General features: G+C 56.8%; 1 protein-coding gene across 1 annotated transcript; it reads left to right on the forward strand.

The window, feature by feature from the left end:
• The first annotated feature begins 1702 nt into the window (after nucleotides 1-1702).
• Nucleotides 1703-16062, forward strand: FCSK (fucose kinase). Its single transcript, XM_079722881.1, has 23 exons — nucleotides 1703-1802; nucleotides 2158-2309; nucleotides 3403-3453; nucleotides 4419-4544; nucleotides 4874-4946; nucleotides 5352-5449; nucleotides 5851-5931; nucleotides 6419-6538; nucleotides 6718-6889; nucleotides 7305-7417; nucleotides 8073-8174; nucleotides 8296-8466; nucleotides 8955-9019; nucleotides 9764-10134; nucleotides 10813-11023; nucleotides 11198-11364; nucleotides 11459-11680; nucleotides 12021-12164; nucleotides 12328-12447; nucleotides 14036-14223; nucleotides 14305-14404; nucleotides 14907-15130; nucleotides 15306-16062. The coding sequence occupies exons 1-23, from the start codon at nucleotides 1721-1723 to the stop codon at nucleotides 15390-15392; spliced, it is 3240 nt and encodes a 1079-aa protein (XP_079579007.1). The 5' UTR covers nucleotides 1703-1720; the 3' UTR covers nucleotides 15393-16062.
• The last annotated feature ends 329 nt before the right edge of the window (nucleotides 16063-16391 follow it).

Consider the following 16391-nt stretch of genomic DNA (forward strand, 5'->3'; position numbering starts at 1 on the left):
TTTCTGTTGGGTTGATGGGGCGTTCTGGAGCCAAGGGTGCCTATCAGAGGATCCCCATCTTGTAGGAGTGGGTCTGTCTTCTTCATGTCATTCGTTGGTGGGAAGCATGGCGTCCGTGTGAACAAGATGGGGGCATCTATCCGTTACACTCCCTACCACAGGAGGCCAGAGAGGGTTAGGGGTGCCGAAGATCACACAGGGAGTTGGTGGCCAATCTGGAATCCCCAGCCACCCCCTTTACTGGGAAGGCCAGATGGGTAACCTGGGGAATGCCTTTGACCTCAGATGCCTGGCCAAGATCTCTAGCTCAGGTTTCCCCTCTGGATTTCCCTCCTGAGCTGAACAGGGAACAGAGCAATTTTTGTTAGTGGTGGAAGCTTTCCCTGAAAGCTCGTGGGAGTATGGGTGTTGCTAAGTGGCAGTGTCTGTCAGCCTTAACCATAGGCTTGGTGGCAGCAGAGTCTGACATAAGAAGAAACCGTTACTGATGTTCAAGTTTCCTGTTGGCTCGGGCTGGGGTGAGGGTTGACTGCAGATGGACGTGTGCTCAGGGCACCTCTGGGGTGGCATGCAGCTCACTCCACCGGCCCTCCCCACACTGAGCTTTGGGGGCTGGAGGGAAGAGGTGGGGGTGGGCTGCTGCATGGGACCGCAACTGGGACCCTGCCAGAGGTAGATGCCAGCGCGCTCCTAGGGACTCGTCCACAGAGGTCTTGGGGAGGCCAGGGCCTCTGCAGTCAGATTGGTTTCTTATCTGGCAGGAAAGGAGTGTTGGGAGATAGGAGTGGGTGAAGCCATAGCTTTGGCTTCACCTTCCCCTCACTTGCTCAGAGTGCCCTGGAGGAAGATTGCTGACAGGTGGGGTTGCAGCCCCCTTCTGGCTTGGAGCCTCTGGGAGGGGAGGTCCCCTCTGAGGTCCCTGTAGTGGGTGCTGTTAGCATGCTGCGCTTGAACAAACTGGTGCACCTCTTTTCCGGGGAATTGCCCTCAGCCTCAGGAGACTAGAAGTTAGAGCCTCCCTCCCTGCAGCTCAGTGCCAATGACTGGATGATGAGGGGCCTGCGGTACAGAAAGGGCAGCCCCTTGTTTTAAGGTGGGACCCCCTGTCAACCCCACCCCGCTCCCCTTACTTCCTCTCCTGAGGAAATATCATGCACCCATATTGATGAAGTCAAAGATACACGACCCAGCAATCCCACACCAAGGTGTCCGCCTGGAGAGATGAAGTCTTATGTTCACGCTAAATCTGCACATGAATGTTTATAGCAGCTCTATTCCTGATTACCAAAACCTGGAAACAGCCCAGATGTCCTTTAGTGGGTGGGTGGAGAAACAGACTGTGCGATGTCTATGCGACGGAATACTGCTTGGCAAAAAAAGAGAAAGAACTATGGATATGCATAGCCAACTTGGATGAATCTCAGAGGCATTATGTTGAGTGAAAGAAGCCAATCTCCAAAGATTACATTCCAACTATAGCTTTGGAGAACAGATGGCTGGTTGTCAGGGGTGAGGGATGGAGGAGGGTGTGACTGTAAAGGGTTAGCATGTGGGAGCTTTTTTAGATGTAGATGGTGGTAGTAACCACAAGAATCCATACATGTATTAAAATTCATAAAACTACTTACAACGAAAAAAATCAATTTTAGGGTATGATAATTTTTAAAACATTCACATATACCTGTATCTCTGCCCTGGAAGCCCCTCAACTTTGGCCAGAATGGAGCAGCCGAAGGGAGTTGATTGGACGGTCATCATCCTGACATGCCAGTACAAGGACAGCGTCGAGGTCTTCCAGAGAGGTAGTTGACCCTCCCTCTCCACTCTGCCCCTAATGTGGAACCCTCTCCCCTTTCCTTGTCACATACCCCTACAGCCCCAGGAGCTGGGCAGACCCGGGTTCAAACCCAGATTCTGCTTCTTCCTAGCCACGTGACCTCAGACATAGGTCACTTCACTGAGACTCGGTTTTCTCATCTGTGCAATGGGAGTAATTGTACTTACCTGACTGAGTTGGGAAAAGATCTAATGAGCTACTAGATGAAAAGCTGCTAAGTCAAAGAAGATTAAATAATGGCTGTCAGGAGGTTTGCTTGAGGTGCTTGGGACCAGGGTGGAGAGGCTGGGGGGCAGGTCCCAGTCATGTTCTGACCACAGAGCTGGAGATACGGCAGAAGCGAGAGCAGATCCCCACCAGGACGCTGCTGTTGGCCGTGGAAGACCCTGAGGTTCGTGTGGGCAGTGGAGGAGCCACCCTCAACGCCCTGCTGGTGGCTGCTGAGCACCTGAGTGCCCGTGCAGGCTTCACTGTGAGTGCTCCTCAAGTGCCCCCCTGGGCACAGCAGGGATGGGGCTTCAAACAGAGCCTTTCCAAGGTCCCCAGCTCTTCGGGCTCCATTTTCCTGCCCAGTTCAGGTTTGGCATCAGTTTTTGCATCTGTAGATTGAGCAGACTCGTCCAGGTGAGGGCAGAAGGCAGGGGCAGCCTTTGTAGTTGTTTTAGAAAGTCAGGGCCAGTATCTAGGAGTTAGGCTTTCGGGCTTCCCTTGAGAACTCTCATCTTGCTACCCTGGACTCTCCTTCCCACATAGCAGTGGTTTGCTGGAACTGAGGTGCAGTGGCCCCCAGTGCATAGAGCGTGGGCCCACGTCCCACACACACCCAGCCACTTCACGAGGTCACCTTGCCTGCATGGCACCGTGGCACAGGCAGTGAGGGTGGTCACAGGCATGGACACGCTCTGGCAGTGGGGGTGGCACCCGCAGGGGAGGGGACCACTGTGTGGTTGCCACGAAGCTGACTTACTGTGAGTCACCCGCCAGCCAGCCCCACGTTCTTGCCTGCAGCCTTCCCTAAAAACGGGACAGGGGAGTGGCCCAACTGGAAGGCTGCTGTGCTTCCTTATCCAGGAGTGGCCAGGGCTGCCTCGTGCCTGCCTGTGGCCATTGGTCTTGACCTTGCTGGTTGTTCCTTTGGTTCTTTTTTTTTTTTTAATTAATTTTATTTATTTATTTTTGGCTGCGTTGGGTCTTCATTGCTGCGCACGGGCTTTCTCTAGTTGCAACAAGCAGGGGCTACTCTTCGTTGCAGTGTGCGTGCTTCTCATTGCAGTGGCTTCTCATGTTGCAGAGCCCGGGCTCTAGGAGCGTGGACTTCAATAGTTGTGACGCACGGGCTCAGTAGTTGTGGCGCACAGCCTTAGTTGCTCCACGGCATGTGGGATCTTCCCAGACCAGGGATCGAACCCGTGTCCCCCTTCATTGGCAGGCAGATTCTTAAGCACTGTGCCACCAGGGTAGTCCCTCCTTTGGTTCTTGTGTGGACTTGTGCTGGGGTCTCTCCCTGCACAAGAGGGTGCCATCCGCCCAGACCTCTGTGAACAGTGCTCTTCCACTTTTGATAGGTCGTCACATCAGATGTTCTGCACTCGGCCTGGATCCTCATCCTGCACATGGTCAGTAGAATGCTGGGCAGGGGCCATGCAGAAGGATGGTCAGTCCTCGGGGTTGGATGGGACTTTAGGGGTCTTCTGCCTTTGTGTGCCAGTGTGCATTGTGCAAATCCTGAAGAATCAGAAATACAATTAATCCAGGTGTCCAAAATAGGGAACCGGTTAAATATAAACAGCATATCCTCCTGGTGGAATATTAGACAATGATTGAAAGGTCCATTTAACTCTCTGCACCGACCTGTGCATTGACCAGCTCTGTGACCTGGGGCAAGTCACTTGACTGTTTCTAGGCCTCAGTTTCCTCATTAGTAAAATGAGAATGGCAGCAGTTCCTACTTCATGTGGATGTGCTGAGATGACCCATCAAATGCTTAAATTGGGGCCTGGCCTGGCTTACTGGGAGCATCGGTGAATATATTTTCATTGTTCAGTGAAAAAGGCCAGCCGCACAAGTTTGTATAGAATGATCTCAGCCTTTTTAATTGGAAGTTTGATTGAGATCATTGTAGATCCACATTTAAGAAATAATCCAGAGGGAAGCCTCTGTAAACTTTGCCCAGATCTCGCCAATGGTCATATTTTCCAAAACTATAGTATAATTACAGCCAGGATATTGACATTGATATGGTTCCCAGTCTTTCTCCAATTTGACTTGTACTCGTGTGTGTGTGTGTGTGTGTGTGTGAAGTTCTGTTGTCTCCATCTTTTTCATTTTTGTAAAAAAAAAAAAAAAAAACAGTATGCATATGAGGTATATGAAAGGGCATAACCTCAAAATGAGGGCAATGGTTATTATCCCTGAGGGACTGTTTTTCTTTTTGTGTATCTGCATTTGCTAATTTTTTACCATAATCATGTAATTTAAAAAATCACATGAGAACACACTTTGTAAAAGTCCTCTAGCTTGCTGGCTTTCTGCCCAGGCTCTCTGCCTCAAGCTCTTCTGCCTGTCCCTGCTCCCGCCCCAGGGCCGAGACTTCCCCTTCGATGACTGTGGCCGGGCCTTCACCTGCCTCCCTGTGGAGAATCCCCAGGCCCCTGTGGAGGCCGTGGTCTGCAACTTGGACTGCTTGCTGGACATCATGAGCCATCGGGTGAGACAGGCAGCTGCCATGGGGCCTTGTCCTGCTGCTTTCCTGCTGAGCCACCAGCCATAGTCTGTGCTGGCTCAGACAGGGGATGCCAGGAACAATGGCTTTGGGTGCCTGGAGTTAGTTAGAGCTTCAGGATGTTAGTGTTGGCCACACTGGGGGGAGGTACGGCCCCAGGAAGTAGGCGGGAGGGCTGGCATCGGCACCATGGATATAGGGAGGCCCCTGTTACCTCAGCAGCCCGAGTCTCCCTGGAACAGGCCGAGGCTGTGCTGTGTGGGAGCAGAGGAAGGGCTGGGCCTGGCCACCAGCTTCATTCTCTCTCCCCACAGCTGGGCCCAGGCTCCCCGCCAGGCGTGTGGGTCTGCAGCACCGACATGCTGCTGTCTGTTCCTCCAGACCCAGGTGAGCCTGAGAAGGCTTGGGACCGCCTTCCCTAGCCACGGCCAACGGGGCTCTGCCTCTCCCCACCCACCCCCCGTCTCTGGGCCTGGCCTGCTGCCCTGTTCACAAGGGCAGCTCTAAGGTTTGAAGGATGGAGCTTAGACCAGGAGGCAGGGCTTCCCCCGCTGGGCCAGTCTGCCTGTCCGTAGAGTAGAGATACCCAGCCCTGCGCCCTTTGCCCCAAAGGGCTCTGTGGACAAACTTTGGGGGTGAGGTGTTGTCATTCTCCCAGAGGAATGTCCATTTGGCTTTGGAAACCATATTTTCTTTAGAGGTGCCTGGATGCCCCTGCCTTCCTGCTGGAAGGGATTCCCCCATTCCTTGGGTTGGGGTCCCTGGAGAGCCTCCTGACTCCCCCACCTGCAGGGATCAGCTGGGACGGCTTCCGGGGAGCCAGAGTGATCGCCCTTCCAGGGAGCACGGCCTATGCCCGGAACCATGGTGTTTACCTCACTGACTCCCAGGTAGTGCCCCTGGGGCAGCAGCGTGGGCAGCTGAGCCATCCTGGGATGGTCTCCTGGTCCTGTGCTCTGGGCAGCCTCGTCCTGGACTTTCTGGCATGGTCTGGACCTGGAGGAGTTTCGCCCCATGGCAGCAGCTCTTGTGCTCACTTAGTCTTTTACCAAACATGAATTGCCCCTGATCCCGTGCCAGGCTCTGTGCCCAGGCTTGGGGCTGTGGAGACATTTGAAGCCTGCCCTCTGCTGTCAGGGTGGGGGAGGTCTCAGGCACTTGTATCCCCAGGAATATGCTGGGGCCTGTCAGACTTGCATCCTGGGTTTACATCTGGAGGACACCCTTGCATGCCCTCTTTCATAATCCTCTCTTGCTCCCTTCCCTAACTCTGTTTTCTGCTCCCACGTAGGGCTTCGTTTTGGACATTTATTACCAAGGCACCGAGGCAGAGATACAACGATGTGCCAGGCCTGATGGGCGGGTGCCACTGGTATGGCTGCCAAGGCAGAGCCCCACTCCTTCTGGGGAAGGCTAGAACCAGAATCTGAGGAAGATCTGGAACTGGTATTCAGGGGAGCAGGTGAAGCCAAAATCTGAGGAGGGCGTAGCCTTGGAATTCAGGGTCTTGTCCCAAATGAGAAAGACTGGAACCAGACTCAGGGGATCCTTCTAGAATGAAGGACAAAGGTACAAGTGGTGGATAAGAGCCTGGGACTAGACTATAGGGAAGATGGAGAACTGGGTTTGGGAGGAGACCTGAAAATTTAGGGGGTCCTAGAAGTTGCCTGCTGAGGGGCCCTTGGTGGAGCTGCCTCCAGTAAGCCTGGAGTCTGGGTGCTGGAGTGGCCCAGAAGATGAATGATCCTGTCCGGTGTGGCAGTCAGCCTTGCTTGGCCCATCTGCATGTGGCCCTCCCCAACTCAGGCACAAGGCTGGCCCCAGGGTCTCCCACCTGACCCTTGTGGGGGCCCCTCCAGGTTTCTGGGCTTGTCTTCTTCTCTGTGGAAACTGCTGAGCACCTCCTGGCCACCCATGTGAGCCCGCCTCTGGACGCCTGCACCTACATGGGCTTGGACTCCGGAGCCCGGCCTGTCCAGGTGACTGGGATTGGGGACTGGCAGGTCCTGGCCTGGGCAAGAGGCACTGACACTGGCAGCCTGGCTGTGTGACCTCAGGCCAGTCCTTTCCCCTCTCTATGTCAGCGTCTCTAGAGATGGAACCGCCCCAGCTCAGCCTAGGAACCCACTAATAGCAGTGCTTCCCACCCTTGTCCCAGCTGTCTCTATTTTTTGACATCCTGCTCTGCATGGCCCGGAACGTGAGAAGGGAGGACTTCCTGGTGGGGCGGCCCCCAGAGATGGGGCAAGGTGATGCGGACATCGCAGGTTATCTGCATGGAGCCCGGGCTGAGCTGTGGAGGGAGCTTCGCGATCAGCCCCTCACAGTGGGTGGGTACTGCCTCTTGGCTCTCCGGGATGGGGAGGCCATGGGAGTGAAAGCCCCCAGAATGAGGCTCCCACCCCACCTGCCGGGCCCCCAGGCTCCTGGACCAGGCAGGCCTAGTGAGTGCATGGACTGGACAATTACCCTCTCCCAGTTCAAAGTCCCCTGCTGAGGTAACTCTCCTCTTCTTCCTTTGTCTCATTCCTGGGCCTCAGTCCTGGTCTTTCTACTTTCTAGCTGTGTGACTTTGGGCGGGTTGCTGAGCCTCTCTGGATCTCAGCTTCCCCATTGGCACAGCGGGCTCATTTCCATGCTTGCCCTCCCAGGCCCTGATGAAGATGTGTCTTCTGGTGGGAGGCTCAGCCTGGTGTCAGAGCTGCAACATGCAGGGTGTTGGGGTCAGTACTTGTATCTTTACAGCATATGTCCCTGACGGCAGCTACAACTACATGACCAACTCAGCCAGTGAGTTCCTGCACATTCTCACATTCCCGGGGGCTCCTGGGGCCCAGGTCGTGCACTCCCAGGTGGAGGTAAGACCTGCCTGGAGGTAAGGCCAGCAGAGGGGCCTATGGGGTACCTGGAGACAGGTAGGAATGGGGGATGCAGGGAGGGGAGGGAATAGCTCACGCTTGGGACAGATTATCTACGCATGTAGGTGTTATTATCCCCATTTTGCACGTGAGTCACTGGAGGCTCAGAGAGGTTAAGTTACTTGCCTAAGACCACAGAGCCAGTAAGTGGCCAAGTCAGGATTCTACATCCAAGTCTGAGTGAGCAGTTAGAGAAGATTTCCTCCCCCCACCCTTTCTGAAGGGTCTGCTTGGGGATTCAGGCAAATTCATGGTGATGGGGCAGGTAGAGTTCAGAGGTGGCCCTCAGGGTGGCGGGGGTAGGGGTAGCTGGACAGGTGGGAGAGGTTTTCTGGGGGAGCTGTCATCTGGTGGGACCTCCACTACTGGGTGCAGATTTGCTTTGGAGGAGAAGGCAGGGAGAGCGTGCCCCTGGGGGAGCAGCAGCAGTCAAGATGGGATGGGAGTCAGCCTGAGGCTGGGGCCAGGGAGGTATCGAGAGGGATCTGGCTGGCCGACAGGCGCGGGGAGCAGCAGGAATTCTGGCCCTGGCTGTGGAGGAGAATTGGGGCAGCCCCCGCCCCGGGCCCTCACAGCTTTCTCCCTGGCTTCACAGGAACGGCAGCTACTGGGGGCCGGGAGCTCTGTGGTCAGCTGCCTGCTGGAGGGCCCCGTCCAGCTGGGTCCTGGGAGTGTCCTGCAGCACTGCCACCTGCGGGTGAGGCCGGAGAGGGCAGGCAGAGGGAGGGCAAGGGTACGGGAGCCAGGGTCCTGTGTGTTTTGTGGGCGTGCTTGGGGTTCCCCTGCCCACGCAGGACGCCTGCCCGCTCCCCTGCCAGGGCCCCATTCACATCAGCACCGGCTGCTTCGTGAGTGGCCTGGACGTGGCCCAGTCCGAGGCACTGCACGGCTTGGAGCTGCATGACCTCGTCCTGCAGGGACACCATGTGCAGCTGCACGGCGCCCGCAGCCGGGCCTTCACCCTCGTTGGCCGTCTGGACAGCTGGGAAGTAGGTGCTGCCCTACCTCCCGTCGCCCCCGTTCTTTAGGCTGTGGGGAGCACCGGGGGTCCTAGCCCAGCTTCATTGCAGGGCTCTCTGAGCACTCACCTGAGGGATAGGCAGTGAGGAGAGTGTAGCCGGTAGAGGCTCAACAGGCCTTTACCTCCCTCCTCAGCTGCTCTGACGCAGGCTGGGTGGGGATTCTTATCCCCATTTTTCAGGCCGGAGACAGGTTCAGAGAGGGAGGTGACCTGCCTTGGGCTGCAGAGCCAGTGACGGAGGGTCAGGCCCACAGCCAGGATTCTGCTCCAAGTTCCGGGCACCCGGGCTGGAATGTGGAAGCCCCAGGACTTGACGCTGTTTCAGAACTTGCTTGCCTAAGTGCCCCTGTCTCTTTTCCTGTCCCCTCTTGAGCAGATCCTGGTCCTCTGGCCTTATTGCCCTTAACCCCTTCCTGTGGCCCCTGCAGCCCTGACTGCTTCCTTCTCTTCCCCCAGAGACAGGGGACAGGAACGTATCTCAACATGTCTTGGAGTCAGTTCTTCCAGAAGACAGGCATTCGGTAGGGTTGGTGGCCCCACGGGCCTCTGTGGGCCTCGGCAGCCAGGGTGGTAGCTGCTTGGAGGCTCATTCTGCTCCTGCCCCACCCCTCACCATCACTGTGGTCTGGGGTAGTTTGTTTTTTTTTTAAGTTATTTCATTTATTTTTGTCTGCGTTGGGTCTTCATTGCTGTGGGCGGGCTTTCTCTAGTTGTGGCGAGCAGGGGCTACTCTTCGTTGCGGTGCGCGGGCTTCTCATTGCGGTGGCTTCTCTTGTTGCGGAGCACGGGCTCTTGGTGCATGGGCTCAGTAGTTGTGGCACGTGGGCTCAGTAGTTGTGGCTCGCGGGCTCTAGAGCGCAGGCTCAGTAGTTGTGGCTCGTGGGCTTAGTTGCTCCATGGCATGTGGGATCTTCCTGGAACAGGGCTCGAACCAGTGTCCCCTGTGCTGGCAGGCAGATTCCTAACCATTGTGCCACCAGAGAAGTCCCCTGGGGTAGTTTTGAGCAGCCTGATTTGCCCTAGCATCTTCTCCCTGGGCAACTCCAAATTCCTGGCCAAGCTCAGGCTTTGGGATTTTGTTCAGTGGCCTGGGAAAGGAGGCAGGGCAGCTGGGCCTCCCTCCTTGAATTGCCTGCTTGTGCTGCCTCTGGAGTTCGTCCTGTCCCCGTGAATGAGCCAACCCCCAGCTGACAGGTGGTCAGGGCTTGGTGACCAGGCAGGAGCACTCGCCTCCCTCCTGCTCATGTGTCTTCTCCCCACATCAGGGACTGGGACCTGTGGGACCCAGACATGCCCCCCATTCAGCGCTGCCTTCTCAGTGCCCGTCTCTTTCCCGTGCTCCACCCCTCGAGGGCCCTGGGGCCCCAGGACATGCTGTGGATGCTGGACCCCCAGGAGGATGGGAACAAGGCCCTGCGGGCTTGGCGAGCCTCCTGGCGTCTGTCCTGGGAGCAGCTGCAGCCGTGCCTGGACCGGGCTGCCACACTGGCCTCCCGCCGGGACCTGTTCTTCCGCCAGGCCCTGCATAAGGCGCGGCACGTGCTGGAGGCCCGGCAGGACCTCAGCCTGCGCCCACTGATCCAGGCTGCTGTGCGCGAGGGCTGTCCTGGGCCCCTGATGGCCACCCTGGACCAGGGTGAGTGTGCTGGGCACTCATGCTGGGAAGCCAGACCCAGCATCACCTGCCCTGTCTGCCCTCTAGGTCATCAACCTGAGGGTACTAGGGAGTCATGAGACTTTAAAGCAGGGGAAAGACACAAATGGACTTAACTTTTAGGTTTCTGGGAAGCTCCATCCCTGTTAGTGGGGAGTTTGGTGAGAGGCGGAGGCCTGGGGCTGAGCCTCTGGGTCCTGTAAGCGTTGGCAAAGCCTGCACGTTCTGTGCGTGGGGGCTGGATGTGGGTGAGGAGCTCCAGCACAGCCCCAGGGGGATGTGGCGCGCCCTGCGTGGGACCCAGGCATTCTGGCTGGGGACTCAGCCTTAGCCTCACAGAGACTGCCTCATTCCCCATTTCAGTTATTCACTCACGGCCACACAGCTGGTTGGTGGGCGGCTGAGACTGAACCCAGGTGGTTTGCCCCCCAAGCCTGAGCTCTTACTCATTAAGGGCATCCTGGGTGGGGGGTGCAGAGGCATGTCTGGGCTGGGGCTGGTGGGATGAGAACTTTGCCAGGCAGAAGAGTGGGGAGCATTTCCAGGCAGGGATACATCTTGGGCAAAAGTGAAGAGGTGTGATGGGTCTGGGGTGCTTGAGGGCAGGGGGCATTGAGGGCGGGCCTCCTCCCCAGCTATTCCTGACTTCTGGTCCCTCAGTGGCAGCTGGTGTGGGAGACCCTGGCGTGGCAGCCCGGGCACTGGCCTGTGTGGCGGATGTCCTGGGCTGCATGGCAGAGGGCCAAGGAGGTTTACGGAGTGGGCCAGCTGCCAACCCTGAGTGGGTGCGGCCCTTCTTGTACCTGGAGTGTGGAGACCTGGCGCGGGGCGTGGCAGCGCTCGCCGAGGAACGGGACAAGTGGCTGAGCAGGTGGGTGCTAATGATGTCAAAACCCTTGGAGCAGCCCCTTGCCATCCTTGGAGGTGGAAACCCAGAGAGAGGTGGAGTGTCCTCAGGTCACCTAGGGCAGTCGGTCCCCAAACCCAAGCAGCCCGCCCCCAGCTTGGGGCTCCATGCCACCATCTCTCCGTTCCCTCCTGGCAGACCAGCCTTACTAGTACGAGCTGCCCGCCACTACGAGGGGGCTGGGCAGATCCTGATCCGCCAGGCTGTGATGTCAGCCCAGCACTTTGTCTCCTCGGTGCCGGTAGAGCTGCCAGCACCTGGGCAGTGGGTGGTGGCTGAGTGCCCGGCTCGAGTGGACTTCTCTGGTGAGCCCCTTGGAGGGGGTAGGGGTGAGGGTAGCCACTCCAGAACTGAGCTGGCAGCCCCTGTGACCAGCTTGGTCTTATTCAATTGCCACAGGGGGCTGGAGTGACACGCCACCCCTTGCCTATGAGCTTGGTGGGGCAGTGCTGGGCCTGGCTGTGCGAGTGAATGGCCGCCGGCCCATTGGGGCCAGGGCTCGCCGCATCCCAGAGCCCGAGCTGTGGCTGGCAGTGGGACCTCAGCAGGACAAGATGGCCACAAAGATAGTATGCGGGAGCCTGGATGACCTGCAGGATTACTGCCAGCCCCATGCCCCAGGTCAGGGCACCTGTGAATTGTGCAGGTGGGGATGGCACACCTAGCCAGCTGGGGGATGGGGGCAGAACCCGAGAGACCTGCAGGCCATGGGTGCCTGGCCTGAGGGTGAGCCAGTCTGGTGGAGGAGCCCTGACGTTACCCTGCCCAGGCACAGGAGGTAGAGCTGGCACATTTGCCGGTGTTATGGAGCGCAGAGGACCTTTTGTGGCTTGGGGATGGGGTCTGCACCGCTGCTGGGCTTTTATCCCCTAGATGAGCCCCAGGCCAGGCTGAGATGGGTGGGGTGTCTGTTTCCACCCCTGGAGACCAAATTCCTTGCCGGATGCTGCTCACTCCACAGGGGCGCTGTTGAAGGCGGCCTTCATCTGTGCGGGGATCGTGAGTGTCCACTCCAAGCTCTCGCTGAGTGAGCAGCTGCTGTGTACCTTTGGGGGCGGTTTTGAGCTGCATACCTGGTCTGAGCTGCCCCATGGCTCTGGCCTTGGTGAGCAGGCCCTGTCTCCCTGCTGCTCACCGACTCCGTTCTCCCTTTCAGCTTTGCCTCCAATCCTCTCCCCAGCCTCTGCCCCGTGGAGAGGGAGGGGGTGGGGCAGGACTGGGCTGGGCAGAGCTGTTTCATGGCTGGTACTCTCCTCCATGCCCTGCAGGCACCAGCAGCATCCTGGCAGGGGCTGCCCTGGCTGCCTTGCAGCGGGCCGCAGGCCGGGCGGTGGGCACGGAGGCCCTGATCCATGCAGTGCTGCATCTGGAGCAGGTGCTTACCACAGGTATGGACTGCCCCAGGGCAGAGGGAGGTCACTGGAACTTTTTCAGGGGCCTCCAGGGGCTTCCCTGGACCTGCAGACAGAACTGTGCTGCTCCTTACAATGGCTAGGGCTTCCCTCTTATCACTCTGACACACTCTCTCTGGTGGTTTTCAAAATGAAGTATTTCTACCTCAAAGGACTTGATGTAGGAGCACCTCCTAAGTGTTAGAGTCTGTGCTGCACCTTTCATGTGTGTTAGGTATTCCTCATGTCTCTGTTCCTACCCAGGGCTGTCCCTCAGGGCAGGGCTGGGTTTGGATTAGGGGACAGGGCCTTCAGCCTGTTCTTCAGCACCGTGCCTCTCCCTTGGGCTAGGGCCGCTTGTGCCTCGCTTCCCCCACCACATGATGGGGTACCCAGTGCATGGCTGTGATCATACAGAATGTCACTAGCTTCTCCTACTCATCACTGTGGCCCCCTAGCATCAATGCACAATGGAGAGCAGCCAGAGGTTTGTCTGGCTCTAGGGTGCTCTGGTCACCTCAGGATGCCAGGCCTCATCTTCAGCATGACTCTGGGAGGGAAACTGCCACAAAGATGTATAGACGCCCGACTATGGTATCTTCTCTGGCCACTTTGCAGCCTGGTTCCCTCCTTTCATTGTAATGACTCACATCCCATAATAGGTAGTCATTAGCAAAAGGGGCAGATGGGGAAGCTTTTTTAGTTTTCTTTTAAGGTACACTGTTCATATCTCTCATTTGGTCAAATGACACCTATTTATCGAGTACCCCCTCTGTATTGGGCCCTGGGGATAAAATGAGCAAAAACAGCATCCCTGCCATCAAAAGTCTTACGGTCTATTGGAGACAAACACTGATCAATAACCACTCCAATAAATGTATAATTACAAGCTATGCTAAGTGCTCTGAAGGAGAGGGGTGTAATTAAGGAGTTCTTGACATTCCAGGCCTGACACTAACCACATTTTGGCTGTAAAGTTCCAGATGCCTCCTTCCATTTGCATTTTATACTCGAAATCCTTGCAGGCCCTTCTCCAAATATCAAAGGCCTATCCCAGACTCATCTCAAGTTTTGACATTTTTATATAGCTGCAAGAAGAAAAGAGATCCATACCTTTCATTAGTAAAGCAAAATGTAAACAAGCTATTTTAAGTTTGATAAGAGATGCTGAGAAGCTTATTTCCACCATCAACACTCTTTATCAGGCAAGCCAGGGTGCAGGGACTGTTAGGCTGGAGGGAAAGTCCTATGTCATCCCTCCGCAGGGGGAAAGGTTAGTGTAGGTCTTAATCCTTTGATGTGGTTTACCCCAATTCCAAGTATACATTAGGTCTGCAACAAAACTCAGGCCTTGTGCATTCTAAGCTTGGCTCCAGAATGAAGCCCCTTCCATTCATTGCTGGGCTCAACTTGCTCCCAGCGCGGGGGCAGAAGCTGCACAGCTCACCTGGCCCAGCTGAAGTTGTGGGGGGAAGCTGCCTTCCCACGCTGGTCCCTGCCAGGGATGCAAGGCCAGGAGCCTGTGCTGGGAGAGGGAAGCTGGGCCAGATAGGCTCCAACAGTGACTTGGCCCGGGCTCTCGCAGGAGGTGGCTGGCAGGACCAAGTGGGTGGCCTAATGCCTGGCATCAAGGTGGGGCGCTCCCGGGCTCAGCTGCCGCTGAAGGTGGAAGTGGAAGAGATCACTGTGCCTGTGGGCTTTGTCCAGAAGCTCAATGACCACCTGCTCCTGGTGTACACCGGCAAGACCCGCCTGGCCCGGAATCTGCTGCAGGTGAGCCCTGGCCCCAGAAGGGAGGGACGCGAGACGGCTCAGCTAGGCTGTCTCACCGCACCCCTCCTGCCCCATCTGTAGGACGTGCTGAGGAGCTGGTATGCCCGGCTGCCTGCCGTCGTGCAGAATGCTCACAACCTGGTGCGGCACGCCGAGGAGTGCGCTGAAGCCTTCCGCCAAGGTAAGGCACTCCTTCCCCGGAGCTCAGGCACCAGGAGTGAGTGCCTGTTGCCTGTGGGTCTGACGCCCGGGGCCTTTGCAGACTTGGCACCGGCCCTAGGTATGAAGCCTCTGTCCTCTGCAGGGTCCCACACTTAGGTGGGAGTCACATCTCAGGTCAACACTTGCATCCTGGGGAAGGCCTCCAGCCCCACCTACCAGGAAGCAGATGGAGGAAGAGGCTTGGTTCCATAGCCGAGTTCCAGGGAGTCAGAGCTGATTAGGGTTACACAGTTCAGTGAACACTGAGCCGGGTACCACGCCAACTGCTCTGTGCTCGTTAGTCCACAAACAACCCCGTGAGGTGGGCTTTATCACTCCTGTTTCCAGCCAGTACTGAACCCAGGTTCTTAACTATGACACTGGTTAAGAAGTGCCTCTTGGCACCCCATCCAGTCTACAGATGGGCATTGAGTGAATATCCTGGCTCAGGCACACGACTCCCCTCTCTGCCCCCGCTCCAGGGAGCCTGCCTCTGCTGGGCCAGTGCCTGACATCATACTGGGAGCAGAAGAAGCTCATGGCTCCAGGCTGTGAGCCCTTGGCTGTGCGGCGTATGATGGATGTCCTGGCCCCCCACGTGCATGGCCAGAGCCTGGCAGGGGCAGGTGGCGGGGGCTTTCTCTACCTATTGACCAAGGAGCCGCGGCAAAAGGAGGCTCTGGAGGCTGTGCTGGCCAAGACTGAGGTATGGTGTGGTCGGGGTATGGTATCTGGTGTGGGACAGCAGCCCTCCCTGTGGCCCACCAGCTAACCAGCAGCTACAGGTATAAGTCCCCTTGGCCCTGCAGCCACAGTCCAGCCTCCCGAAAGCCTAAAACCCACCCAGAACCCTCTAAGCACCTCCTGTCCTTTGCTCCTAGGGCCTCGGTAACTACAGCATCCACCTGGTAGAAGTGGACACTCAGGGCTTGAGCCTGCGGCTGCTGGGAACTGAGACCTCAGCCTGATGGCCCTTCTCATGAGTCTTGTCCCTCTGCAAGAGGAGAAAGCCTGAAGCTATAGCAGGCCCTCCCTTCCTTCCCCCATGGGAGCGCTCAGTCTTCTACTTTCCACCCACTTCTTTGTGAATCTGCTTCCAAAGGAAGCCAACCTGAGCTCAGGCCCAGCCCTTTCTAAAAGTTGGTGAAGCACAGAGAGTGCTTGGGAATAGGACTGTGACCTCCTGGTTGACAGTGGCCTAGGCTTGATGTCTGCTCCATCTGGACATAGGAAGGTCCTAAGTTCAGTGTCCACTGTGACCTTTACAAATTTGATGGCCCAGCTTGGGCCTTGGCCTTCTCACTCTCCATGAGGGCCTGGAAGAAGGGGATGACAACCAGCCTTGGCAGATGGCTGGGTTCCCTTGGTAAGGCCGACCCTGAAGAGGCCCTTTGAGGCATTTCCTGTGGCCTTCCTTAGAGGTCAGGCTTTTGCCTGAGTAGAGACTTCCTGTTCCACACTCACTCCCAAGCTGACTTAATGGGGGAGTGGGAACAGGGATGAGGGTCCACACTCGTGTCTGTGGCAGAGAGCCAGTACAGTCCTGCAGCAAGTCACTGCTAATCGTGGCCTTAACCAGCAACTCTGCCATGTGCCTGTGGGCCGTGAGTTCTCAGGACTGCAATCTTCTTGGAATAAATTCACTCTGCTCTTCAAGGTTGTCCTCATAAAGATCTTTTTTGTTCCTGCTGGGAGCAATTCCCACTTACCCTGGCACTGTGGGAAACTGCCCCTGGAATGATCCAACTTCTGGTGCTGAGGGCCCAAGAGATGGGATGAGGGTCTGGGATTGGATGAGGCACCTGTTATCATGTGGGTCCTGGTGGTGGCCATGTGCCTCTCTGGGTGTGGGAGGAGGCTGAGGATTTAGGCTATTGCCTTCACATTTCAGTGCAACTGATGGACCTGTCTTGCTCTGTAGCATCCAGCCCTTCCTGGAAACAGCACACTGGCATCTCTTCAAGGAG

Source organism: Hyperoodon ampullatus, assembly GCF_949752795.1.
Source record: "Hyperoodon ampullatus genome assembly, chromosome: 18".
NCBI lineage: Eukaryota > Metazoa > Chordata > Mammalia > Artiodactyla > Ziphiidae > Hyperoodon > Hyperoodon ampullatus.

Coding starts and splice junctions, on each gene's coding strand:
- FCSK (XM_079722881.1), top strand. CDS start 1,721: ATGGAGCAGCCGAAGGGAGTTGATTGGACGGTCATCATCCTGACATGC. Junction 6,890..7,304: donor CGATCAGCCCCTCACAGTGG/GTGGGTACTGCC, acceptor GTATCTTTACAG/CATATGTCCCTGACGGCAGC. Junction 11,024..11,197: donor CGGGACAAGTGGCTGAGCAG/GTGGGTGCTAAT, acceptor CCCTCCTGGCAG/ACCAGCCTTACTAGTACGAG.